General features: G+C 39.8%; 1 protein-coding gene across 3 annotated transcripts in view; it reads right to left on the bottom strand.

Annotated features, from left to right (window-relative positions):
- kidins220a (kinase D-interacting substrate 220a) overlaps positions 1-27,036 on the bottom strand; it is a 95,383-nt gene that overhangs the window by 64,603 nt on the left and 3,744 nt on the right. For 2 of the 3 annotated variants that reach the window (XM_061895877.1, XM_061895878.1), the window contains exons 1-12: positions 9,633-9,839; positions 9,453-9,551; positions 6,235-6,333; positions 6,054-6,152; positions 5,801-5,978; positions 5,564-5,728; positions 5,310-5,489; positions 4,877-5,035; positions 4,633-4,791; positions 4,340-4,440; positions 4,059-4,244; positions 964-1,104 (exon numbers count right to left, since the gene is read on the bottom strand). In XM_061895877.1, coding sequence (XP_061751861.1) covers positions 964-1,104; positions 4,059-4,244; positions 4,340-4,440; positions 4,633-4,791; positions 4,877-5,035; positions 5,310-5,489; positions 5,564-5,728; positions 5,801-5,978; positions 6,054-6,152; positions 6,235-6,333; positions 9,453-9,551; positions 9,633-9,824 — 1,758 coding nt within the window. In that variant the 5' untranslated portion in view covers positions 9,825-9,839. Of the gene's footprint in view, positions 1-963; positions 1,105-4,058; positions 4,245-4,339; positions 4,441-4,632; positions 4,792-4,876; positions 5,036-5,309; positions 5,490-5,563; positions 5,729-5,800; positions 5,979-6,053; positions 6,153-6,234; positions 6,334-9,452; positions 9,552-9,632; positions 9,840-12,852; positions 12,952-13,029; positions 13,129-13,210; positions 13,310-15,758; positions 15,858-16,292; positions 16,392-16,718; positions 16,885-27,036 lie in introns of those variants that run through there. The other variant, XM_061895879.1, reaches the window with a different exon arrangement.

Raw genomic sequence — 27,036 nt, 5'->3', positions numbered from 1 at the left:
TAGTCGGAGTACATTGATACGTTGTGTCCGTCTCTGTGTGTTTTTAATATTTTGTTAACGAAGAGATTTTTTTTCAGGAAGTGCAGCAGCAACTGTTGTGTATTAACTTTCAGAGCGTTAGGAACTTCTTGGAGAGTGGACGACTTAATTTTCTGTGTTGTTATGAGTGGCAACAGGTATTCGTTAGTTCAGCTTTTTTGTGAGTAACGTTAAGGTTATGTGTTTGTTGCAACGCGGAGCTGATAATGTGTCTCCAGCACATATGACTCCGTTTTGAGAGAGAAAACGCGCGGTAACCAATTTGGAAATTAACGTAACGGACAGAATATCTTAGGTTGGTTTCATAATGGATCAATGTAGCCGGACCCGATAAAGCTATATAAATATATTTAGATTTGAATGACACTTTAGTATAACTGAACATTATAAACTAGATTTTAAGCGTGATGAATAGTTTTTTCACATTACTACCTTCCATCAGAACTGCTTCAAAAGAGAAGTTAATCTATTTAAAAAGGGAACTAGCAACATAGTAAGCAGTGAAGCGTCATCCACCTTGTGTCGGCACTGATATTATGAATTTCCACGGTGCAAAATAAATGCCACTGTCCAAGCACCATGGGACATCACGGTTTGTTAACCCCTGACCATTTAGCCTCACACTCTACACAAGAGGAAGAAGCTCAGCAGCAGCTATCAACATCACATAAATTCCATAATATAGACATTTGCTTCAAACATTAACGCAGATGACAATATTGCATTAGTACACAGAAGGTTGCATTCTCCTTTGAGATGGCGTCACAAAATAATAACATTTGGATAAAGGTTAAGGTAATTCTATTACAGCAGCTGGTCGTGGGAAGGGAAAGTAAAAGGTTAGCAGCAGCAGCTGGGAAGAACAAGGATGTTCTGTGTGTTCAAAGACACGGAAAATAAACAAATATTCCTCAAGTAACATACCGTGTCCAGCATCTGCAGCACTTTGTCCTGTTCACAGGCATCCAGCCCATCTATAATGACCGCCATTCGCGTCTGGTTTTGGGTGAAGCCATCAATGGTCTTGGCCATCTTTGACATTAGCTCCACTTCGTGCTTTAAAACCTGACGTGACAAGGATAAAAGCAGGTTATCGAAAAGGGAACAGCCACAACAACATAATTATATTTTTTGTGTAAATGGTGGATAAAGCATTTTTATGTTTGATGTTTTTTAAATGTTATTAAAATGTCTAATACTCATGTTAAACGACATGAAGGTGTCAAAAAAAATAAATAAACAATGCATTTAGGGTCCTGTTACATTCTTGTTTGCGCTTGAGCCGTGTATAAAGAGAGCATAGCATGTACAACTAAAAAACAGGCGCTAAGTTGGACACCAAATACGTGTGTGGCTGTGCCTGGATGCATTCAATTGTAGTCGATTTGATGTTGATTTCCTGACGAAATAAACCAAAGCAATAAGTGTGAATATAGTTCTTAACATACTTCAGCTCATAAACTTTCAAGAAAACATTATTTTATTTTATCAAAATGTAATTTTGTGGCAATTATTCATCCGTATTTGAGGCACTCGACTGTACATACATGCAGTGTTTAGTGACCAGCAAGTTGTTGAACACCCCCCCGACGGCGCAATAAACAAAAACAAAAATACACAAGACAACCAAAAAAACATATAAACCTAATTTTGCCAAAATCCTCATTAGCTTTGGACCAACAATTACAGAGAAATTATGAGTTTTGTGTGAAATATGTTACCTGCAGATGCTGCCTCCAATGTATTGTTTGTTATCACTGCTCTATATACTGGATGTATGCCTGTTATTTTACTTTTGGTTATTATTCATAGGTTTTGTAGTGGCAATTGTGCATGGCTTCCTGATTGTACTATCACCGTACTTGAATACTAATCCATTCCGGCTTTTCACTGCAATTTTTATTTTTTAGGTTTGGATTATTGGTGAAACATGCAGATAAGGTGCAATTTTGAAGCACACTTTTGCCAGGCAAAGTGTACTATCACTGTTACTGAGAGTGAGATATACCACAAATACCTCTCAAATATTGTTCACAAATCTGTCTAAATCTGTGTTAGTGAGCACTTCTTTTTTGCAAAGATAATCAGTTCCACCTCACAGGTGTGGCATATCAAGATACTGATTAAACAGCATGATCGCGGCTGACCACAATTATAGGCCACTACGAAATGTGAAGTTTTTCCTTATTGGGGATCTGAGGGTCAGAACAGCAGTCAGTATCTGGTATGACTATCATTTTGCTCACACAGTGGAACACATCTACTTCACATAGAGGTGTTCAGGTTGTTAATTGTGGCCTGCGGAATGTTGGTCCACTTCTCTTTAATGGCTATGCGAAGTTGATGGATATTGGCAGGAACTGGAAGACACTGTCGTAAATGCCGATCCAAAGCATTCCAAAAAGGCCCAGTGGGTGACATTTCTGAAGAGTATGCTGGCCATGCAAAAATTGGGATGTTTTCAGCTTCCAGGAATTGTGTACAGATCCTTGCATCATGGGGCCATGCATTGTCATGCTGCAAAATGAGGTGATGGTCTTGGGTGAATGGCACTACAATTGGCCTCAGGATCTTGTTACGCTATCTCTGTGCATTCAAAATGCCGCCAATAAAATGCACTTGTGTACGTTGTCGATAACACATGTCTGGCCATACCAAAACCCCACCCCCACCATGGGCCACTCGATTCACAACGTTGACATCAACAGCTCTCCCACACGACGCCACATACGCTGTCTGCCATCTGCCCTGAACAGTAAAAACCGGGATTCACCTGTGAAGAGAACACCTCTCCAATGTGCCAGACGCCATCGAATGTTAGCATTTGCCCGATCAAGTTGGTTACGATGACAAAGTGCAGTCAGGTCGAGACCCCAATGAGGACTATGAGCATGCAGATGAGCTTTCCTGAGATGGTTTTTTCACAGTTTATGCAGAAATTATTGGGTTATGCAAACCAACTTTTGCAGCAGCTGTCTGGTTAGCTGGTCTCAGACGATCATTGAGGTGTACCTGCTGAATGTGGAGGAACTTGACTGGTGTGGTTACATGTGGTCTGCTGTTGTGAGACCGGTTGAATGTACTGCAAAATTCTTTGAAACGACTTTGGAGATGGCTAATGGTAGACAAATGAACATTCAATTCGCGGGGGACAGCTCTGGTTGACATTACTGCAGTCAACATACAAACTGCACACTCCCTCAAAACTTACGACATCTGTGGCATTGTGTTGTGTGATAAAACTGCACATTTTAGAGTGGCCTTTTATTGTGGGCATCTTAAGGAACACCTGCGCAATAATCATGTTGTTTAATCAGCATCTTGATAGGCCATACTTGTGAGGTGGGATGGATTATCTTGGCATTGAAGAAATTCTCACTTGCACAGTCTTAAACAGATTTGTGAATATTTCAGAGGAATAGGTATTTTGTGTATATAATAATAGTTTTAGATCTTTGAGTTCAAATCGTGAAAAATGGGAGAGAAAACAACAGTGTTGCGTTTACACTTTTGTTCAGTGTATATCGCTTTTAGCTGTGGTCAGCCTTTGGAAGTCCTTGGAAGTGTGTCCAGTCATCGCGGAGTACATAGAATGGAGTCAGTGGAGGAGTTATTTACTCAGACCGTTATCACGGAATGCAGAAAATGATTTTTTTCTCACATTTCTGTGCAAGTTAATCCTATGGGGCTGCTCTATTGAAGTCCAAAAATGTAATATAAAGAGCGGACCATGAGAATAATAGGTCCTTGTTAAGAATTTAATCACAAATTTCTGACTAAAACATTGCACAACAAAGTGTTGGTAATCTTTTTGACCATAAAATGAAAGGCTAAAATATGCTCTCGCATCACATAACTTGCGTGACTGACTTCTCTCCCTCTGAAGCCTTAGTCGTGATTGTTTACTTCAACTACTACACAGAGAAGGAAGCTAATAGCTAGTCAACAACAATACCGTTTGAGAAAAGCAAGAGCTTATTTCCGCCTTAAGATGAGTAGCAATTGTTTTATTGTTGTACCTTCATAAACCCCTCACTCTTGAGCTGGTGCAAGTTGTTGGCAGCCCTGTGCAGGCGTTTCCTCTGGGAGTTGAGGACAGAGTCACCCACCTGCCACCAAGTCTTACAGTTGAGGAGCAAGGCCAAGCCTACCACGCTGGCCATGGCTATCAGCACTGCATTTAATGTCAAGTTCTCGGGATCCACCTCAAAAATTGAACATAAACAAGTCAGCATGGGATCTGTGAAGCAACATTTCCTGTGACCATTTTTTTCTGGCAATTTGAACTGCTTTAACCCACCTTAAATATAGCTAGCAGGGCTAGACCGGCAATGAGGCAGAAAAGTGTCAAGGCAAACAGAACAAAGGATGGCACGCAACAGGTCTTCTTCCACTTTTTACCTGTTGGGTCGGCGGAGTAAGATAATTCACTTTATTAACATCATCATCAACCACTTAATGATTCAATGTGGGATTAAACACCAGTCATATCCAGCCCTAATTGGCTTATTGGTGTTAAGCTACAGTAACAGGTTGTACCTGCAGATCCCAATTTATGTTAATTTTGTAACAATTTAATTTTATTTAATTCACCTTGAATCTCATCATTCTTGAAAACCCTGAACAGTCGAGTGGCCATGAAGCCAAACTCCCTTTCACAAGCATCTGACAGCGTGGCAATCATCTCGGCCATGGAGGTCTCACCTCCAACACTCGACAGGCGATTGTAATCCGTGAACAAGAACCTGACAGGTATAAGAGAAGAAATAGACCTCTTTATTAATAGACAACTTTAAAGAGATTTGGTGCAGTCTTGTGTGTCAATGTCACCTGACAGGTAGCGCACGGGTGGTTTGCTCAGGCAGTTCGGGGGCGTTGACAAACATCAGTTTGAGCAGGAGCTCCAAGTAGCCAATTTGGCGGGCCAGGCGGGTGCTGATGACCCATGCCCAGTTCCAACTCTCTCTCTCGCGTCGGCTTCCAAAGTACACCAAAACTGCAACAAAGACAAAGAGCAAAATTTGAGACAAGAAGTGATTTAAGAAATGTAATATTTTTAACATTCAGATTATTTACTATATTATATCATAATCAGATTAAAATTTGTTGTGTAGAGGTTTTGTTATGAGTTTGCATCTAAAAAAGTTGTTTTGAGAGGAAAGTCCATCAGTTTGTTGGGTCACGGCGCCCTCTAGTGAGCAACACAGATTCACGCATTGGAAATCTTCAATCATACTAATAGTTCGATTATTTAATTTTATTTTTTTTACCAAAGAAGATGTAAAGCAAGGCGAGAAAGCTGAGCGAAACAGCAATGGCCAGCTTGTGATCAACAGTAAAGCCCAGGATGACGGCCACTGAGCCACACAGCAGAAGGGTGAGGACGACCACCAGCCATGAGAACTGGAACAGTGGCTCGATCTGCTGGCCGGCAAATGTCTTCATTTCATCTGTAGGGGAGAGGATGGAGAAGCCCTGTCAGGTAATTTTTTTTTCAACCTTTTGATACAGCGGGAGTACATACCCTCCAGTTTCTTAAGAAGGAACGACTTCCCGCTGCCCCACTGAGCGTACAGACCCACACAGATGGGTGGCTGCATTGTGGGTTCGCTGAGGATGTCGGCGAGAGCACTGCTATAGAGGTCGTAACCCAACATGTCCCCGTCTGACTCAGTGGGAGAGAGGTGCTCTGAAAGACAAAACAGTTAATATTTCGGTCCATTTCTTTAAACCAGGAACAACAAGTAAGAAAGTGGCGTACTGGCGCCAAATATTTGCGTCAGGATGCTTTTCTGGTGGGTGCAGTCTATGTTGTAAGGCGTCTCCCCAGCCTTGTTTGGGCGGTAAAGCAGGCGGCCATCTTTGGGGTTCCTCAGCAGCAGCTCGGCCAGTTTTCGGCTCCTCCCCCTGATGGCGATGTGAAGAGGAGTGTCGCCTTTCTGTTTGGTTATAAAAGAAGGCCAAAGATGAAAGAAGCCTTCAAATTGAAAGTAAATATTCAGTGGAGTCTTTACCTTGTCCAAAGCTGACACCTTGGCACCTTTGTCCAACAGCAACTCTACAATCTCAATGTTTCTCATTTTGGTGGCTTTGATAAGTGGTGTTTCTCCCTCCTAAACGAGCGTCATACACAATTAAATACTGAAAAACATGGCACAGAGAAAGATCATGTTACGCAGATGTGGAATGTCATACCTTGGTGCAGCTCTCAGTGTCAGGATTACACTGCAGGATGTCTCTCACCATGGTAGAGTTACCTTTCTCTACCGCCCAGTAGAGTGCTGTCTTACCATCCTGATGTTGGAAAAAAATATTTTGAAATCCTGAAGCTATTTGGCGTTTATCAGCAAAGTACAGTGGAACCTCAAAAACGAGATAATTTTTAGCAAAACTATGCCAGAATAGTTGATAAATGTTTCGACTTCAGCACATCTTTTAGAACAGTGTTTTTAAACTGGGGGTCCGTGAAAAGGGGATCTGTAAGCTTTTTTCCCAAGCTTTGAACTATGTGGTTTATACAAAGGTGCGGCTAATCCATGGATTTTTCTTCGCTGGAGTGGATTAGGCAAAAGAATCAAACTATGTACTAAAACGATCCACTTTAAAAAAAAATGTTAAAAGTCAGTGTTTACAAAATACAAGGAAGAATAATCCTGATAAACATCTTTGAACCTTAATAAAAGGAGTAAATCTTATTCATCTTTTAAAAGATGAATAAGACATCAATTACTTTTCTGTTTTGTTTGATCAGCCGTTTACTGCCTTGTTACAGGCATCGTTTGGAAACAACTATAGTATGCAAATAAACATTTACAAAGTCTTTTTATGTAAATATCTAATTTCACAACATACTGGTATGTATCTGCGGCTTATAGTCTGTTGCGGCTAATATATGAACAAATCTTTTTTTTTCTACAATTTAGTAGGTTTGGCTTATAGTCCGAAAAATACGGTATATATTCTTATATTTTACAAATTTTACCCTCTGGGGACTCGATTTTATCTTTAAAGACAAACAGGATGTACATGTCCTTTAGTTTTAGAAAAAACAAACAAGTCTGCATTTGACGTTATAAACGTCTTCAAATATATATCCAACACAGTATTGTGAAAAAATAAAGGGGCCGTGAACTAAAGATCGCTCCAGAAATGCTGTAGTTGCAGCCCGCACAGCAGAGGGAGACAGTCGTCCGTGTGCACCACATTGCTGTTTTTGCAACTACCTTTTAAGTTAAATTTACAAACTTCACCAATGCATATAAAAAGCGAGCAAAAAAATATGACAATCAAACGGCCACAACTAATGGACATTAATTTGTTGCCTATTTCCTGACTATCAAAATCAACCCTTATAAAAGACAAACATTGTTAATGTTCATGAAAGTTCAAGTGGTCGTTGATTCTGTGCCGTTACAAGATCTAGTGGAAGAAGAGGAGGTTATCCTTCCTGATTACTGTAGCTACGGACAATATTTCACACAGGTAGGGATGCTTGAAAGACCACAACAGGGGTTAAAGAAGGTAGATATGACTAGGGATGTATACAGAGTACCTGCATTTTTTGGTACCAGTTCCTAATTAGGTCAGTCCATCAGGACCGTGAAGTTTCTGGACTAATGATACCGCTATCTGTTTTTTGTGTTCCAGCTGACCGACGTAATTATGACACGCTGTCACATGCAGTTCAGCTACCACTGCTACACACTAAATTTAGCTTTGAATGAAGACAAATAAGGAAGCAACACCACACCACAATATTTACTCCTCAAACGTTCCTCAAAGTCACACACATTGTGTCAGTTTGCAGTAAACGCACTTTACTCACGACGAGTCACGACCACGTTTTATCAACCATCCTCCTAGCGATCCATTAATGCACAGGCGAATATTAAGTCACTCAAAAAAGTGAAAAATTGAAGTAAAATAATAATCCATAAAGTTGCTTTGAAGCAAGATAGCATCCGCTGTGACGTCATTCCATTGCTCTGCCTTTGTGAGGCATTAAAACCCATTTGGCTAAAATGCATTTCAGTTTGTTCTTTCTCTTGACTGCAAACTGCATAATCGAGCGTTATACTTGCTCACTGAGTCTTTTTACTTATAAAATACACAGTACACACAAATACATCGGTATCGCAACACTCAATATGGCTCCCTGTCCGTCACTCTTATATGTCTGTGTGCAATATGAACACAAATAACAATTGTTATTGTTACAATATGCACACCCATATAACATGCTAATTGATTGTATTGATTTATAAGATATATTTGATATGATATATAATATAGAAGGTATTTGCTCTGCACATGAATGCCATATATAAATATAATTTCCAGCTGAGTGTAATTGTAATTAATAGACACAGTGATAGATCTGTGTGGTCTTTACATGAAGATGACATACCTGCATTTCACCTTACATCCATCCATCCATTTTCTACCGCTTATTCCCTTTCGGGGTCGCGGGGGGCGCTGGCGCCTATCTCAGCTACAATCGGGCGGAAGGCGGGGTACACCCTGGACAAGTCGCCACCTCATCACAGGGCCAACACAGATAGACAGACAACATTCACACTCACATTCACACACTAGGGCCAATTTAGTGTTGCCAATCAACCTATCCCCAGGTGCATGTCTTTGGAAGTGGGAGGAAGCCGGAGTACCCAGAGGGAACCCACGCATTCACGGGGAGAACATGCAAACTCCACACAGAAAGATCCCGAGCCTGGATTTGAACCCAGGACTGCAGGAACTTCGTATTGTGAGGCAGACGCACTAACCCCTCTGTCACCTTACATTTCACTCATAATTGAGTTCTTCAAGAATTAAAAAAAACAGGCGTTGATAAAATACTTCCCTGCTCTGAGATGTTACAGTACATCATGTGTGAGGTGTTATGGTTATGGCTAAATTTAAAACATATAAAAGTAAGGGTCTTCACTCCAGCTCTGCTTCAGTTTGGGGCTTGGAAAACGTTGACGACTTCTGTTTTAGAACTTCAGCTGAGTAAGCACCAGTAGGATTAATATCAGTAGAGCAGTTTGCTCTTCAGGCTTTTTTTGTATAGAAGTTTTAAAGGCAAAGAGAAAAAGTGTGATGGCAATGAAAAATGTGTTTATTTCAACTATTTTCTCTAAAATACGCAAGATCTCTTTATCCTAAAATCAATAGATTTCTTGATTACAATAATAATCGATAGCTGCAGCCCTGCTTACTCGGATAGCCCTGCTGTCCTATCTTCTTCAGAGCCAAAATATTTGCATGAACTCTGAGCTGTGGCTCTAAGTTCACTTGAGTAGTAACACCTGAACAAAGTAAATAGTATTGAGCTGCAGGGAGATTATGAACACAAACAGGCCTCCTGCTTGTTTGTAAGGATCAGCAATAATAGTGGGAAAAAGAGCTCCTACCTGGCCCCTGACGTCAATATCTGCATATTTGTTCAGCAAAGCTTGAACAATCTCCACATGACCTCCTCTAACTGCACCAATCAGCATGGTCTCCCCACTCTGCAGGGAAAAACAGCCAAAATGGAAATGTTTTCCTATGCGGACCAACTTTGAAAAACATTTGTGTCGAACGGGCCTCACCCTGTCGGGGATGTTGACATAGGTGCCGGCATCCAGCAGGTCCTGAACAATCTCTGTGTGACCTTCTTTGGCGGCGATGGCCAGCGCCGTGTTGCCGTCCTTGTCGGTCATGTTGACATTTGGGTTCCTCTTCAACAGCTCCTTGACAACTTCGGTGTAGCCGCCTTTCACTGCTACAATCAAAGCTGTCATTGAGTTCTGGAAAAGTCAAGAAAAAAAGAACTCAAAACTGCCGTAGTTTGGTTGTAGATTTTATTCGTAATATATTGGCAGTGTCATTTAGCCACACTAGAAAGGTAAATGTAAAGTAAAATACTAGTAATACCCTTAAATAATTTGATTGTGACAAAAACCCTCCCTGAGAACTATAAAACAAATACATGCTGCTTGGGTGCCATTATTTTGTGGACTGCAGGGCCATATTTTGTGAAACCAAACCCCATAACTTGTGGTCACAAGCCCAAATTTTGTGGAACACAGACCCATTCCACCAGTTTTAAAATCACGGTATTGGCACCCCGTGTGTTTCAGGATCAATTTTAAGGTTCTACTTAATGGTTTATAAATACTTTTTATGGTATTTACCCTAACAACCTTTGCCGACCCTGAGATCCTTCAGAAGTAGCTTCCTAATTCAGGACACAAAGTTACGGGATGGCATCTTTCACTATTATGGCCCCCCATCTATGTAACAGCTTGCTGGAGAACCCCAGGGCTGGGGGGAACATTCATGTTTTTTAATAGCTGGCTTAGGCCCACCTTTTTGTTCTGGCTTTTACCTAATATTTATACGTTTTAGTGAAGTCATTGTTTTACTTTTTTCTTATTACTTATCCATTCATCCATCCATTTTCTACCGCTTGTCTCTTTCGGGGTCGCTGGAGCCTATCTCAGCTACATTCGGGCAGAAGGCGGTGTATACCATGGACAAGTCGCCACCTCATCGCAGGGCCAACACAGATAGACAGACAACATTCACACTCCCATTCATGCTATATTCTATTTAGTTCAATGTATTTAATATATATTTACTGTACTGGCTGTGTGTGTGCGTGATGGAAAGGTGGGTCATTGGGGCATTGTCTATAAAGCAAAGTCTGTAAAGCACTTGGTGTAGCATTTCTTTTATGTACAAACCCTGGTTCCATATGATTTGGGAAATTGTGTTAGATGTAAATATAAACGGAATACAATGATTTGCAAATCCTTTTCAACCCATAGTCAGTTGAATGTGCTACAAAGACAACATGTTCGATGCTCGAACTGGTAAACTTTTTTTTTTGCAAATAATCATTAACTTTAGAATTTGATGCCAACAACACGTGACAAAGAAGTAGGGAAAGGTGGCAATAAATACTGATAAAGTTTAGGCATGCTCATCAAACACTTATTTGGAACATCCCACAGGTGTGCAGGCTAATTGGGAACAGCTGGGTGCCATGATTGGGTATAAAAACAGCTTCCCAAAAAATGCTCAGTCTTTCACCAGAAAGGATGGGGCGAGGTATACCCCTTCGTCCACAACTGCGTGAGCAAATGGTCAAACAGTTCAAGAACAATGTTTCTCTAAGTGCAATTGCAAGAAATTTAGGGATTTCAACATTTATATCATCAAAAGGTTCTGAGAATCTGGAAAAATCACTCCACGTAAGCGGCATGGCCGGAAACCAACATTGAATGACCGTGACCTTCGATCCCTCAGAGAGCGCTGTATCAAAAACCGACATCAGTCTCTAAAGGATATCACCACATGGGCTCATGAACATTTCAGAAAACCACTGTCACTAAATACAGTTGGTCGCTACATCTGTAAGTGCAAGTTAAAGCTCTACTATGCAAAGCGAAAGCCATTTATCAACAACATCCAGAAACGCCGCCTGCTTCTCTGGGCCCGAGATCATCTACGATGGACTGCTGCAAAGTGGAAAAGTGTTCTGTAGTCTGAGGAGTCCACATTTCAAATTGTTTTTGAAAATATTTGACATCGTGTCATCCGGACCAAAGAGGAAGCGCTGTTAAGTGCTGTTAAAAGAAAAGGTGATGTAACCAAGTGGTGAACATGCCCTTTCCCAACTACTTTGGCACGTGTTGCAGCCATGAAATTCTAAGTTAATTATTAGTTGCAAAAAAAAAATAAAGTTTATGAGTTTGAACATCAAATATCTTGTCTTTGTAGTGCATTCAATTGAATGTGGCTTGAAAAGGATTTGCAAATCATTGTATTTTGTTTTAATTTACATCTACCACAATTTCCCAACTCATATGGAAACGGGGTTTGTATTAACAGCGCTTTATAAAAAAAACTTTGATTTGATATGTTGTGGCAACAAGCCCATTGTATGTGGCACGCAGGGTCATGGCAAAATAACGTTGAAAATAATTGTGTCTTCGGCCGCGACTCAATTAGAAGTTGCACAGTCCAACTTCACAAAGGTATTTTCTCCTCGTTTATAAGTAAAATGTCATTAAAAGTAAAGTAATGATTGTGAATGATTAGTTCCAGTGTAGACAACGATTGATGTGATTCAGTGGTTGTTGTCACTCTGCAAAGGAAGGAAAAACACAGTGTTTTTCCAGGTCTCGGTACTGGGGCATTTGTGGCAATTTCAAGAAATTTGTGTAATCAAAGTCAACATTTTCGGAACCATATTATTGCGCGTAGAAGATTAATAAAAGAAAAACAAGTATTTTAGCTCTGGCAGTTTTATGAGATATTCTGCTTTGATGTTTGCTTAAAGACCATGTCTGTGGATGATTAGACGAAGACAGGAGTGGTGGAACTTTCACGTGAGTTCCTAAACGCATTATTTTCACTTGCTCCGTAGTCAACTATTTATTTTGTAACCATCTATCTTGGCGAAAAATGTATGGCACTTATTGCATTTTGATGATGTTCTTGATGGAGGAATGTGACCTGAGCGCGGAAGCGTTTAGATTGAGGACACATTTACTAATATCCAATTTATTTCCACATACGAAAGAGGCTCGGGTCACATAGGAAATATTTGGAATTGCACTGCTCACAGTGCCATGAAAATATTCGATACAGGTTGCATATTTATGGGCAAATAAATCGTAATTCACCTGCAGTGTGAACGAGACCTTAGTGCGGCCCAGCCTCACACTGACTACCTCCGTCGGCCCACAGGTAAATTGAATTTGAGACCTCTGACATACAATAAGTGATGCAGCCATAACTCGCTGGTAATAATCTACTTACAGCTCCTTCCTGGTCCACGTCGGCTCCATTGGCTAGAAGGTGCATCACACTGTCGTAGTGACCTTTCCTGGCAGCCCAGATCAGTGGGGTTGTGCCATACTGGAAAGAGAAAACACAATGACCAAGATCAACATGAGGTACAAACATTTTTACTGTATGTCAATGATAGGTTGTTACCTTATCCGAGCAGTTGACTTTGGCTCCGTGCTGCAGCAGAAGTTGGACAATCTCAGCATGACCGCGACCTGCTGCCCAAATGATGGGGTAGACGCTATACTGTTGGGGAAAAACCATGAGGGTTATTCTAAAAGAGATGACATACTTAATGATTAAGTACAATATGAAAGCAGAAAGGTACCTGGCCGGTGATGTTAGGGTTAGCTCCTTCATCCAGGAGCATTTGTGCTACATCTGTACGACCTTTATAGGCGGCCCACATGAGAGAAGTCCACCCTCCCTAATTAGAGAACACACATAAATATAAATATTTGTCTCAACATACTAAAAAAAAAGTTAAAGTACCAATGATTGTCACACACACTAGGTGTGGTGAGATTATCCCTTGCATTTGACCGATCACCCTCACCCCCTGGGAGGTGAGGGGAGCAGTGAGCAGCAGCGGTGGCCGCACCCAAGAATCATTTTGGTGATTTACCCCCCAATTCCAACCCTTGATGCTGAGTGCCAAGCAGGGAGTTAATGGGTCCCATTTTTATAGTCTTTGGAATGACTCGGCCGGGGTTTGAACTCATGACCTACCGATCTCAGGGCGGACACTCTAACCAAAAGGTATAGAATAATGCTGGTTGTGTTCAGCTAAAAACGACAGCTAAATCCCTCCACAAGACAATAGTGGCAATCTTTGTCATGTGTGACAAGACAATGCACTATTCAGCTAGTGTGACACACTTGGTACCGAGGGAACAGCATCACACATTGTTATTTATTTATCTCGCTGTGATTTGTAATGTGCAGCTCAGACAAACAAAACAAGGCAATGACTCTTACGAACAACTTTAACGATGCCCTGTGCGACACCCTTGACAGTATAGCACCGCTAGAGCTAAAAAAGGTCCCTAAAAGGCGTACCCCCTGGTTTACAGAAGAAACTAGAGCTCTTAAACGATCATGTAGAAAGCTGGAACGCAAACGGCATGAAACTAAACTTTAGGTTTTCCATCAAGCATGGAGGGATAGTTTAACAAATTATAAACGTATGCTTACCTTAGCTAAAGCTAATTACTACTCCAATCTCATCCGCTTCAACAAAAACGATCCTAAATATTTGTTCAGTACAGTAGCATCACTGACCCAACAAGGGACTCCTCCCAGTAGCTCCACCCACTCGGCAGATGACTTTATCCATCCATCCATTTTCTACCGCTTATTCCCTTTCGGGGTCGCGGGGGGCGCTGGCGCCTATCTCAGCTACAATCGGGCGGAAGGCTTTATGAATTTCTTTAATTATAAAATGTAACTCATTAGAAAGGAGATTAAAGACAACGCGTCCCAGCTACAACTGGGTTCTATTAACATGGATACGAATGTATATACAACGGATATTGCCTTCCAAAATAGTCTCTCTCTTTGTGATTAAATAACATTAGAGGAACTCCTGCGATGTGGAAATGGGACAAAACAAATAACATGTTTAACATTCTGTCACAGCAGCTCAGACAAGGCAATAAGCAGTCGGGCAAAGTTTGTTTTTACAGAGTGCTTACAGAGCAGCCAACCTGAAACGCGGGTGTCAGTGACAAACGTGAAAGCAGATTTTTACAACAATGTTTTTTGTGTTTATAATTTTGCCGTCTTTACTGCATTTATGTTGCATTTTGCTTTATTGTCAAAGATGTCAATTGAGGTGGTCTGAAAAGTGAGAGCGGAGCGACGTTCATATGTTAATATTTCATGTTTTATAGTTCATCGTTAAAATTGTGAATCCCACATTCTTTATTTTCATGTACATTCTGGGTGTCTCATTCCATTTTATGAGGTGGTCTGTCATTACGTGTGTAGCATTTAATTAGACATTTTTGTGAAAAAAGGGACCCAATCGTACATTCTGTCCATATATATATGTATATATATATATATATATATATATATATATATAAATATATACACACACACACACACACACACATATATACTTACATATACTGTATATACATATCTCTCTCTGTATCTCGATAGATAGCTAGAGATTATATATACACGCACACGCACACACAGTCGTGGTCAATATTTGGTTACATGTCCCTTGGCAAGTTTCACTGCAACAAGGCGCTTTGGTAGCAGCTCAATTTTTGTTACATACATACATAGAAACATATAATTATACACACAAACACCTGCCCCCAGCAACATTTTTTTTCTCTCAATGTGGCCCCCCGGGTTAAAATAATTGCCCAGGCCTGGATTAGACAGTTGAATGCAATTGAGCATCCCTCAGGGACAAATATGATAGGTAAAAATGACGCTGATTGGCCAAAATATGCCAGGAAGTAGCAGGTAAAGGAAAAAGTTGCAAGTCACAAGGATTGGCTGAATTTGCATGAATTAGAGCGAATGCAACATTGCAAAATCCTCGAGGGCGTGACAAATGATGATTGCCATCAGTCGAACGGCACACAGACATTACTTTGAGCTGTCTTGTCTCTAGCAAGTCTGTATGCCAGAAGCAAATCATATCACTGTCCAATATGGATAACATTAAGAGATAATAAATAAGATTACTACAAGAAAAGAGCCATCCCACTTCGAGTAGTATTAATCTTGTTCAATGGCTAATGGATGCTCATGGCGTCACATTAACAGTAATTAAATCGAGACATGAATGGCACATTATTAAAGTGATATTTGTTACTATTTTACCCATCATTGCTTTCAGTTAACTTTCTCACCATGTCTCGGTGTTCCTTGTTGGCATCGTTATCCAGCAGTTCCTTCACCACTTGAATGTGACCCTCCTTGGAGGCCGAGACTAGAGCTGTCCAACAGTCCTGTGTGCAGATGCAAATCCTGTTACCATGGGAACCTCAATTATTGTCCTGCTGAAAGAGTGTCTGTCTGAGATATCTGCAGCACAGAGTGTACCACCTGACCATGCCAAGTGCTCATGGAGGGGGACAATGAGTCAAACAGATGTGCCAAAAGCAACACAAATGATTGTGTTTTGCAAGTAATAGCAGGATAGGTGAGCTAATATTGAGTGTTTATGTGCATTATGTACAGTACATGTGTTGGTATGCATGTGCATGACGGATGGATAACTTAAGTTAAAAAAAAAGGTATACATCAATCTGACCACCTTCTCAATAGAATGATGCATCCATTTTCATTGGCTAACATTATGTAGAACTGTGGCATGCTAATAATGCACTACCACTTAATTAATTGCAGTGTGTACACAAGTGCAGGTACGCATGCAAGCTTACAACGTCATCACAGTTGACGTTTGCTCCTCTCCTGATGAGCTCCTGCACAATCTCTAAATTGCCCTGCTCTGCCGCCACCATCAGTGGAGTTTGACCATTCTGAAAGAGGAAGAGACAAGGAAAACAACAATGACATCAAGACTGTAGATTCTGACATCAAAAAACTTTTCTTGTGAAAAATACATTCAGCAAAACTCCTGTTATTCCAGTTCATGCGCCATTTAGGCACTTTTTATAGATTTGGTTTGTCCCCGTCTTTGACACCTCAACAATTTAACTCGGGTATCAATCACTTCCATGTCAAACTTAAAACAGAAAACGTAAAAAAAATAATCAATGTACGTATACCACCAATAGCATCCAATATAATGTTTATCTATTTTGACAACAATCGTTCAAGCTAACTGAAGATTTATTGCAACTTACATCACTCCTGCTGTCCACATCTTTGAACTTGTCCAAATGAGCTTTGATGGCAGCCAAGTTCTCCTCCTCCACATAGCTGAACAGGCTCTGGACGGCCATGGAGGTCATTTTCAGGGAGGTGCTGGTATCCATGGCTGAGTGTTCAACACCTGCACGCAGCTTCTGGCTGGAGAAGTAGGATGATTAGTGTTTGTACTTTGACTGTTAAATAAGTACTCCTCAGAGTTCCTCATTGAAATTAAAATCTGCGCTCAAAAATAGCTTACTTTGAATGATAAACCAAGTGGACTTTGGGCGTATTTGATGGGTTTAGGAGGCACCAGGGAGGTTGCCCCGTACCACGGACACAAACTGGATAATCATTTAAAAATACGCTCAGCTCATTCATGCTGAAAACATAACCTGAAATGTACGTGGTCGGGGAAATTAAGGCCATGTGATTACATACTTCAGTCAAACAGTCAGATGGAGTCGGTGAGAACCTTTAATCCTCTGAAGTGAGATCTGAAGAGCACAAGTGCTTTGGACCATGTGCAGAGATTACTGCAGACAATACCAATGTCTTACAGGCAAGGGTTTTTTTAGCTCTCAGGCACTCATTCTACAAATGCCTTTTTCTTTTAATCATCATATTGACCCTAGTGTGTGAACTTGAGTGTGAATGTTGTTCAGGGTGTATCCCCCGAAAGCAGCTGAGATAGGCTCCAGCGACTCCGAAAGGGACAAGCAGTAGAAAATTGATGGATGGATGGATTTCACACATAAAACTACTTTGTCTAAATGGGGTCTCTGTGTTCCAGCTGCATCTCTTAAGGTCACTAGTATATGTGAGTGACAAGAACAAAAGTTCTGACTTGGCTCGGGGTTCTTTGGTTGTCTAAATCAGTGGTTCTCAAACTTTTTTCAGTGATGTACCTCCTGTGAACATATTTTTAATTCAAGTACCCCCTAATCAGAGCAAAGCCTTTTTGGTTGAATAAAAGAGATAAAGAAGTAAAATACAGCACTGTCATCAGTTTATGATTCATTAAATTGTATAACCGTGCAAAATATTGCTCATTTGTAGTGGTCTTTCTTGAACTATTTGGAAAAAAATATGTAGAAATAACTACAAAACTTGTTGAAAAATATAGTTAAAGTTAAAGTACCAATGATTGTCACACACACACTAAGTGTGACAAAATTATTCTCTGCATTTGACCCATCACCCTTGATCACCCCCTGGGAGGTGATAAACAAGTGATTCGATTATATATAAAGATTTCTACACATAGAAGTAATCATCAACTTAAAGTGTCCTCTTTGGGGATTGTAATAGAGATCCATCTGGATTCATAAACTTAATTCTAAAAATTTCTTCACAAAAAAAGAAATATTTAACATCAATATTTATGGAACATGTCCACAAAAAATCTAGCTGTCAACACTGAATATTGCATTGTTGCATTTCTTTTCACAGTTTATGAAATTACATCCATATTTTGTCGAAGTATTATTTGATAAATACATTTATAAAGGATTTTTGAATTGTTGCTATTTTTAGAATATTTTTTTAAAAAATCTCACGTACCCTTTGGCATACCTTCTAGTACCCCCAGGGATACGCGTACCCCCATTTGAGAACCACTGGTCTAAATTGCCAAATAAAGAAAGGAAACTCTTTGTGTAGCCATCCTCATTTGCATGAACTGCAAAGCATTTTTTGTGAATCAAAATATATTAAAACAAATGTTGATAATCAAACTAAATAGGTTTTGGGGGAAAACATGCTGGGTCTTTGACATAATTGAAGTACGGGTATTTGTGTTTATTACTCACATAGCAGGAGGCACTTATTTCTCTTGTGTAACTACAACGCCACACCAATCCTCCCGGAGCGATAATTAAAAGTCTTGTGACTGCTTACATTTCACCGGACAAAGGGGGAAAACCCAATCAAACATGGCTGCCTCTTTGTAGTAGAGATTGAGACGATCGATAAAAATGACATTAATAATTCATCGCATTTGGCTCTGCCATCTCGACTGGCCACGGCCTGCTTCCCGCCACTAAAATTAAGCAGCTGCTTGTTCTTTCTGCAAAGCAACTCAACAGTGTTTTCACTTGCAAAAAGGTGAGCAAACATAAAGTTTAGCATTTCAACATAATCTTGGAGGCACGTAAGCAGTTCATGCTTAGGTCAAACCTCACAAGAATGGACAATACAATAAACCAGAGCAGTCAAATAAAAAATACATTTGATGTGTAAGTGGACACAAGTCAACCATGAATCAAACTCCATCTGGAGTCTAGAAGTCAGACCCAACCTTTAAATTCTTAAATTGGTGGCATTGTCAAATCTAATATGAACTGGAGTAAAACTAAAAACAATATGAAAGCACAGCTCATTCTCAAAATATATATTTTTTCTTAATCCTGAACCTACACTGTAATCCAGATTATCCCCAAAATCAAATAATTTGTTCCTTATCCCATTTCTGACTTTTCCTCAAAATTAAATCAAAATCCAGCCATACGTTTTTGAGCTACCGTATTTCCTTGAATAGCCGCTGGGACGCTAATTAATTTAAAACCTCTTCTCACTCCTGCGCTTAATCAAGGCATGCGGTAAAAGTAAGCAGGCGCTAATAATTTTAAAACCTCTTCTCACCCCTGTGCTTACCAATGGCAATCAGTAAAAAATTGAGTGTGATTAAAAAAATAATAAGAAGGTTTCTGCGGCCGCGGCCCAGTGGTTGGGGACCACTGCTCTACAACATGTCATCACACCCATCTTTACACCATGCTATCTGCATGCCGGCCGGACGCATGCATTTCGCTACTTCTCGAACGAGATTGCAATGCGTACTTGGTCAACAGCCATACCTTTTACACTGATGGTTGTGATATAAACAACTTTAACACTCTTACTAATATGCGCCACACTCTGTGAACCCACAGAAAACACATTTCTGGAGAACATCGGCTCTGTTAAACATTATAAACGCAACAGAATAATTACCCAGAGTGCCATGCATCCATGACTCTTGGCTATATCATACACGCGCCCCCAACCCCGCCCACCTCAACCGACGCACGGGGTGTATAATATAGCCAAGAGTCGTAGATGCATGGCATTCTGAGTAAGTGTTCTGTTGCGTTTATAATGTGTTATAGAGCCGATGTTCTCCCGAAATGTGTTTGTCATTCTTGTTTGGTGTGGGTTCACAGAGTGTGGCGCATATTAGTAAGTGTGTTAAAGTTGTTTTATATCACAACCATCAGTGTGATCTGTATGGCTGTGGAACAAGACCCCTGGTTTACACATAGTAAAAGCAAAAAAGAACTCCTCCGCCATTTTGAAAACGATGACAGGGGAAGCGTCACACGTGACGTCACAAATTTGACCCAGCGGTAAAAGTAAGCATGCGCTAATAAATTTGGGGAGCGAGTTTGACCCGGCAGTAATTCAAGGCAGGCGCATATTACATGCCCGGTTCAAGGAAATACGGTATATTGCTAAGTTTGGAGGTGATTAATCAAAGGATGAGTGACATTGCTATGTTTACCGAGTCTGTCTGTGCGTGTTTGTCTTGTTCGTCTGACACTTCCAAACAGGCTGCAACTGGGTTCACTCTTTGCATCGTTCACAGCACTTCGGCATGTTAGTTCCATGGCAAAATGAAAAAATAAAGTGAGCCTTTTTGTCCATCATCCACTCTCTTTGTCCATGTGGGTGGAATCGAGGCTGCAAGTATACACAAACTAAGAAGTTCGGCCTTATAATGGATGATTCGGATCACTCACAAAATACAATCCCTTGTTTCTTAGTTCCCAAAAGTTTCATCAAAATCCACCCATACATATTGTTGTTATGTTCCGAAATAACAAACAAGCTAATAAACAAACCCCATGAAGTACATAAACTCCAGTTTGGAATGAAAAAAATGGATTGAACCCTCTCATTAGTGATTTTCTCTCTTTGTCTCTGTGGGAGGAGGCGGGAGCTAGCGCGCGCGCACACACACACACACACACACACACACACACACACACACACACACACACACACACACACACACACACACACACACACACACACACACACACAGAGAGCTTCAGTAGTAGTAGTAGTTTAGTAAAAAAGATTCCGATCACCTACAAAATAAAATTACTTGTTATCTAATTTCTTACTTTTCCTAAAAGTTTCATTTAAAATCTGTCCATACATTTTTAAACTATGTTGCTAAGTTTGCTAACTAACAAACAGACAAACAAACCCTAGCAAAATCACAACCTCCTAACGGAGGTAATTAATCGAAGGATTAATGAAATTGCCATGTCCACCATGGCCATCTGTTCGTGTTTGTTCGTTGCTTTCAAACAGGCTCCAAATAGGTTCACTCTTTGCATCAGTACCAGCACTCTGGCATGTTAGTTAGTTCTATAGCGGAATTAAATAATGGAAAGAACCTTTTTGTCAGTCAGCCACTCACTTTTTCTCTGTGGGTGGAGGCGAGGCTGCTGGCATTCACAAACAGAAGTTCAGCTTCAAAAAAGTTTGATTGATTGATTGATTGATTTAAACTTTTATTAGTAGATTGCACAGTTCAGTACATATTCCGTACAATTGACCACTTAATGGTAAAACCCAAATAAGTTTTTCAACTTGTTTAAGTCGGGGTCCACGTTAATCAATTCATGGTAGTAGAAAAGATCCCATCCCTCACAAAATATAGTCACTTGTTTCTTATATTTAGTTCCTGAAAGTTTCATCAAAATCCACCCATACATTTTCTAGTTAAATTGGTAACTAATGAACAAGCTAACAAATAAACAAGCTAAAAAACAAACCTCAGCAAATACACAACCTCCAGTACAAAATGGAACAGACGGATTGAACCCTCTTGTCAGCGATTCACTCTCTTTATCTCTATGGGAGGAGGCATACACACATACAGAGAGATCTTCTTGATCACCTACAAAATATAATTACTTGTTTATTATCTCATTTCGGACTTCTCCTGAAAGTTTCATTTAAAATGTTGCTAAATTTGCTAACAGACAGACAAACCCTTGAAAATACACAACCTTCTGGTGGAGGTAATTAATCAATAGTTAAATTAAATTTCCATATACGTTATGCGACTTGTCCAGGGTGTACACCGCCTTCCGCCCGATTGTAGCTGAGATAGTACCCCAAAAAGGGAATAAGCGGTAGAAAATGGATGGATGGATGGCATATACGTTATGTTCATCCATTTGTGCTTGTTTGTTTTATTCATCCGCCGCTTCCAAACAGGCGGCAAGAGAGTTTGCGCTTTGCATTAGTCTCAGCACTTTGGTATGTTAGTTCAAAACGGAGTGAATCTTCTCACTCTCTTTGTCTCTGTGGGTGGAGGCAGGACCGCTAGCATATACACACACAAAGACAAAACCGACACAAACACCGACGTTCAGTCTTGTGACGTTGTAGAAAACATACGGATCACCCACTAAATATAATCACGTGTTCCTTATAATCATTACCTGAAAGTTTCATCAAAATCTGCCCATAACTTTTGAAATGATGTTGCTAACTAACAAAAAAAAATGACAAACGAACCTCCTGGCAAGGTAACAAACAATGGCTGTACAGTAGTTAACATTATTATAAACACATTACAGACAACATAAAACCCTTCAGAAACTCCTCAGAACAAAACATGAAACAATTGTGATGGACATAAAGGTTTACAAAAAACTGCAAAGTATATATTTCTTAACTTTCTAGATCAAATACGTACCGACGATGCCTTCGAAAACAATCACCTAACACAAATCTTACAAGTTGAAAAATACTGCTTTCAGTAGAAATGTCACTGACAAACCGATTCCAACACCATCAGGCTTTTTGATGTCTGGCTCTTTCATGTTACCGTGCATGTCAAAATAAAAGCATCATCAAATACACTTTAGACCAATAAAGTGCAGAACAAAGCATTAATAACCAGTGCCCACTTTTTGTTGTTCTATTTTCTGCCTGCAAATATCACCTGCTGTTTTTCCATGTTCGAAAATATCTAACAGGGGGGAGGGATCCTTTGTTGACAGTGAATTCAACAGGGGCCTGATGACACACCCTCCTTGTCTCTCAACGCACCATGGAAATGATACATCACTACAGAACCGATCCAATTATCTACCTCCCTTAACGTAGATCAGACACACACACAAAGATAGTAGAAACCAACAAATAATGAAACAAAAAAATGTGACAAGAGATTAGAGCTCGTACGGGAGTTAGTCACAAAAACAATTGAAATATGAACAAGTAAAAAAAAACCCACAATGAATAAAGCTAAAAAATACATACCTTACTTTGATGTAAGATAAAAGCTCTGTTGTGGTTTTTCAACACCAACCAGGCTTGATCACTCACTAACTCACGCAGCACTACACACACTGCCGGTAACAAGCTCGGCAACCCCCCACCTTTTTTTTTTTCTACACAAGGCTGAATATTACATGAGGGGGTTGGTCTCCACCCATCGCTTCAACACACAATGGAGATACTACGTTTGCATTCACTGCCCGATTCAGATGAGAGGAAAACATGATTATTTGTGTCCTTTCTATTTTATGGGTGATGCCAGTGAATCAACAGGAAACATCTTAATTTACATGATATTATACAATTTATATATTTTATTTTATTATATACTTTTTATATTAGTCATATTACTTCCTAAGCAAAAGACTATTGACTACATAGATACAATGTAGCATGAGTGTATATCCTAAAATCACAAGACAAAATGTTAGTAATGCCATCCATCCATCCATCCATTTCTACCGCTTGTCTCTTTTGGGTTTGCGGGAGGGCCTATCTCAGCTGCATTTGGGCGGAAGATGGGGCACACCCTGGACAAGTCGCCACCTCGCTTACTAATGATTTTGACATAAATACCATAAGTTGTTTGCTTAGTGCGTCTGCCTCACAATACGAAGTTCCTGCAGTCCTGGGTTCAAATCCAGGCTCAGGATCTTTCTGTGTGGAGTTTGCATGTTCTCCCCGTGAATGCGTGGGTTCCCTCCGGGTACTCCGGCTTCCTCCCACTTCCAAAGACATGCACCTGGGGATAGGTTGATTGGCAACACTAAATTGGACCTAGTGTGTGAATGTGAGTGTGAATGTTGTCTGTCTATCTGTGTTGGCCCTGCGATGAGGTAGCGACTTGTGCAGGGTGTACCCCGCCTTCCGCCCGATTGTAACTGAGATAGGCGCCAGCGCCCCCCGCGACCTCAAAAGGGAATAAGCGGTAGAAAATGGATGGATGGATGGATGTTTGCTAATAACTGACATCAGTGATCATCTAATAGTTTTTACAATCTGTGATGAAAACAACAAGAAATGTGAACAAAGGTGACAAAAACAAATTTCGAAGACGATGCAGAGAGAAAAATATGATTGCTTTTAAGAATGATCTGCAAGAATAATGTTGGAACAATGTGTATAGTGAAAATTAGGTACATATGGTATTTTTTTTAATACTTTCATGATGCTTAATAACAAATATTATCCATTAAACAACTTAGTGAGAATAAATAAAATATATACCATGGATGACAACATGACAGAAAAATACCTATAACAAAAAAAAGCACTATATAGAACATTTATAACACAAAAGATATAGAGAGGCAGAACAAGAAAAAGCTAACCAACATCTTAATAATGTATTTATTAGACAGGAACCCAAACAATTAGAGAGCAACATGGGGCATTAAACATAACATCCTAAAAATGGTACTAAAAAGGATTACCCTAAATAAATACCGTATTTTTCCGACTATAAGTTGCGTTTTTTTTGTAGTTTGGCCGGGGGTGAGACTTGGCCAAACTAAAAAAAATATATATATATTATTATTTTTTTTTTTTGGGGGGGGTTTGGCCGGGTCTCACCCCCGGCTGGACTGGACTGTGGAGAAGACTGCGACTTTTAGTCCAAAAAATACGGTACTTCTTAGGTGGAAACATCAATGATGACAATATGAATGAAGTAGTTGAAAGCTCCAATAACTCCTTTGTAAATATTGGACCTATTCTGGAAGAAAATATTCTAGATCCCCGGGTCAGTTCAGGACTTCAATGACACTATAGAAAGAAATCCCAACTCAATGTTCATCACGGAAGACAAAAGAGGAAATAATCGAAATTGTGAATGTATACAAGACTTTTAACGGAAATGATTTCAAAACGATTACAATGATTATAGAAGAGATTTCAGCACCTTTAACGTTTCAGCAACCTATCATTTCAAAACAGGCAAATTCCCAAACAAAGTGAATATTATAAATTGTACCGATTTACGAGATTGGAGGCAAAACACCATTTTACAAACTACAGACCTGTTTTCTTACTTCCACAATTTTCTCAAGATCATTGAAAACAACATCCGCCCCAATGCAGCTGAGATAGGCTCCAGCACCCCCCACGACCCCAAAAAAAGGGACACGTGGTAGAAAATGGATGGATGGACAGATTGAACAAATTCATCAATAAAAGTGCAACACTCGCAGACAACCAATATGGATACAGAGCTAACATTTCAACATCACTGGCATTCATGGAAATTACGAAAGAGATTACCGATGCAACAGATGGTTAACAGTGTGCAGCTGCAGTGTTTATCGATCTAACATAATTTCTTCATTGAGATCATTCACACCCTTTAAGTATTCAATCAAAAATATTAAAATTCAATGCTTTAGGTGCATCAAAGTCTCTGCAGGTTTCAACAGGTCAAATTTAAGACTTTTTAAGAATTTTTTTAAAGACCATGATAAATATAATTTAAGACCATTTTATACCCATACGGTCAAAAGTAAAAAGACACAGGAAAATCAGAGGGCCAGAATGAATTGTAATTCATTTACATTTCACAACAAAATGGTTTAACTAACTAAATAACACCAGAAAACCAACTATTGTAAACTAATAGAAGGAAATATAAGAAAACATGACAACAGCCACTTATCAGATGTGCAATAGAAGTGTTTTCTTGCAAAATGTGCAGTGTGCCTCATTTAAACCAGAATGTCAGCCATGGTGGGAAAGCCCAACAATATATTGTCTGTGAAAGGGACTGTTAGCATCTATGCTAAAGCTAATTGGTTAACTATTGCAGTGTTTTTGCGGCTGTCAGAATTGAGCAAACCCATAAAAACATCTACAGTACTACTATTGTATCTGCACAAAGTCGAGAAATACAGTGCAGACAGAGCGACTGTCTAAAAAGTAAGAAAGGGATTATGGCTTGCAAGCCTCGAACAGAATTTGGATGTGAATGATGTGGATAACATTTAAATTTGCTCAGCTCATTTTGTATCTGGTATGTATGAATACATTTGTATCTGTTTTTTGTGACTTTTTTGAAAACATATTACTCATAAGTAAGGACTAGTTTTTATTTAAGCAGGACAAGTTGACGTTCACGCATCATCCTTGCTTTCCTCACCCCACCATAAACTTAATGCAAACACTAAACAGACAACCTTTATAGCTTTTATGGTCAGTTGCTTTATGAACTTGGAGAAAAGATTAAGCATGAGAAGCTGACCTGAAAAATTACTAATAATGTAAGAGAATTTTTTTTTAAGCTTTACTGATGTGAATACACTCCTACCACAGAGAAATTAGTGTGCTTCCTATACATAATAGTATGATTTCATTACTAAACTTCTCATATTGAGCTCTTTCGACAATTGGCGCCACTTTACCCACATAACACTCATTTTGGGGGGTTGCTTGTGTAGTTTTGCAAGTGTTTATAGCATTTCAGCAGCTTTTGACACGGACTTATGCCGCATTTTTGACTTTTATATAATCATTCTATTCACTTCTTACCGCAATGTTGACAAACGCTTTCCTCCTCGATGGGTTCACATCCGAGTCCTGAACACCTTGTACGTTTCCATCCACTGGCTTCAAGCTTCAAGCATGCATTAAACTGATGGTTCTGGAGCCACAAATCTTTGAACTTGCACCTACCCACCCATCTTATGCATGTAATTCGGCTTTGCTGTGGGCTTCCAAAAAGTTTTCTCCGCTGCTACGCTGAACTGTAATAACACACCGCTGGCCGCGCACAGCACACAAGCTGATGGGGCTCCTTAAATTTTGACCGGGCAGCACAGGTAGCCTACTTCAGTTCCGTTTTGTAGTTCCTCAAAAATCTAAACAATTAAAAGCAAGACTGAATTTCATGAATGTTTTAAATAGAAGACACATAAATAGATTTTTAAGACCTTTCCAAATCACATTTAATATTTTGCAAGGTTTTAGGAAAATGTTGAC

Source organism: Nerophis ophidion, linkage group LG03, assembly GCF_033978795.1.
Source record: "Nerophis ophidion isolate RoL-2023_Sa linkage group LG03, RoL_Noph_v1.0, whole genome shotgun sequence".
NCBI lineage: Eukaryota > Metazoa > Chordata > Actinopteri > Syngnathiformes > Syngnathidae > Nerophis > Nerophis ophidion.
The sequence above is the reverse complement of the archived record's forward strand: the minus strand, read 5'-3'. Positions and strand labels throughout refer to the sequence as shown.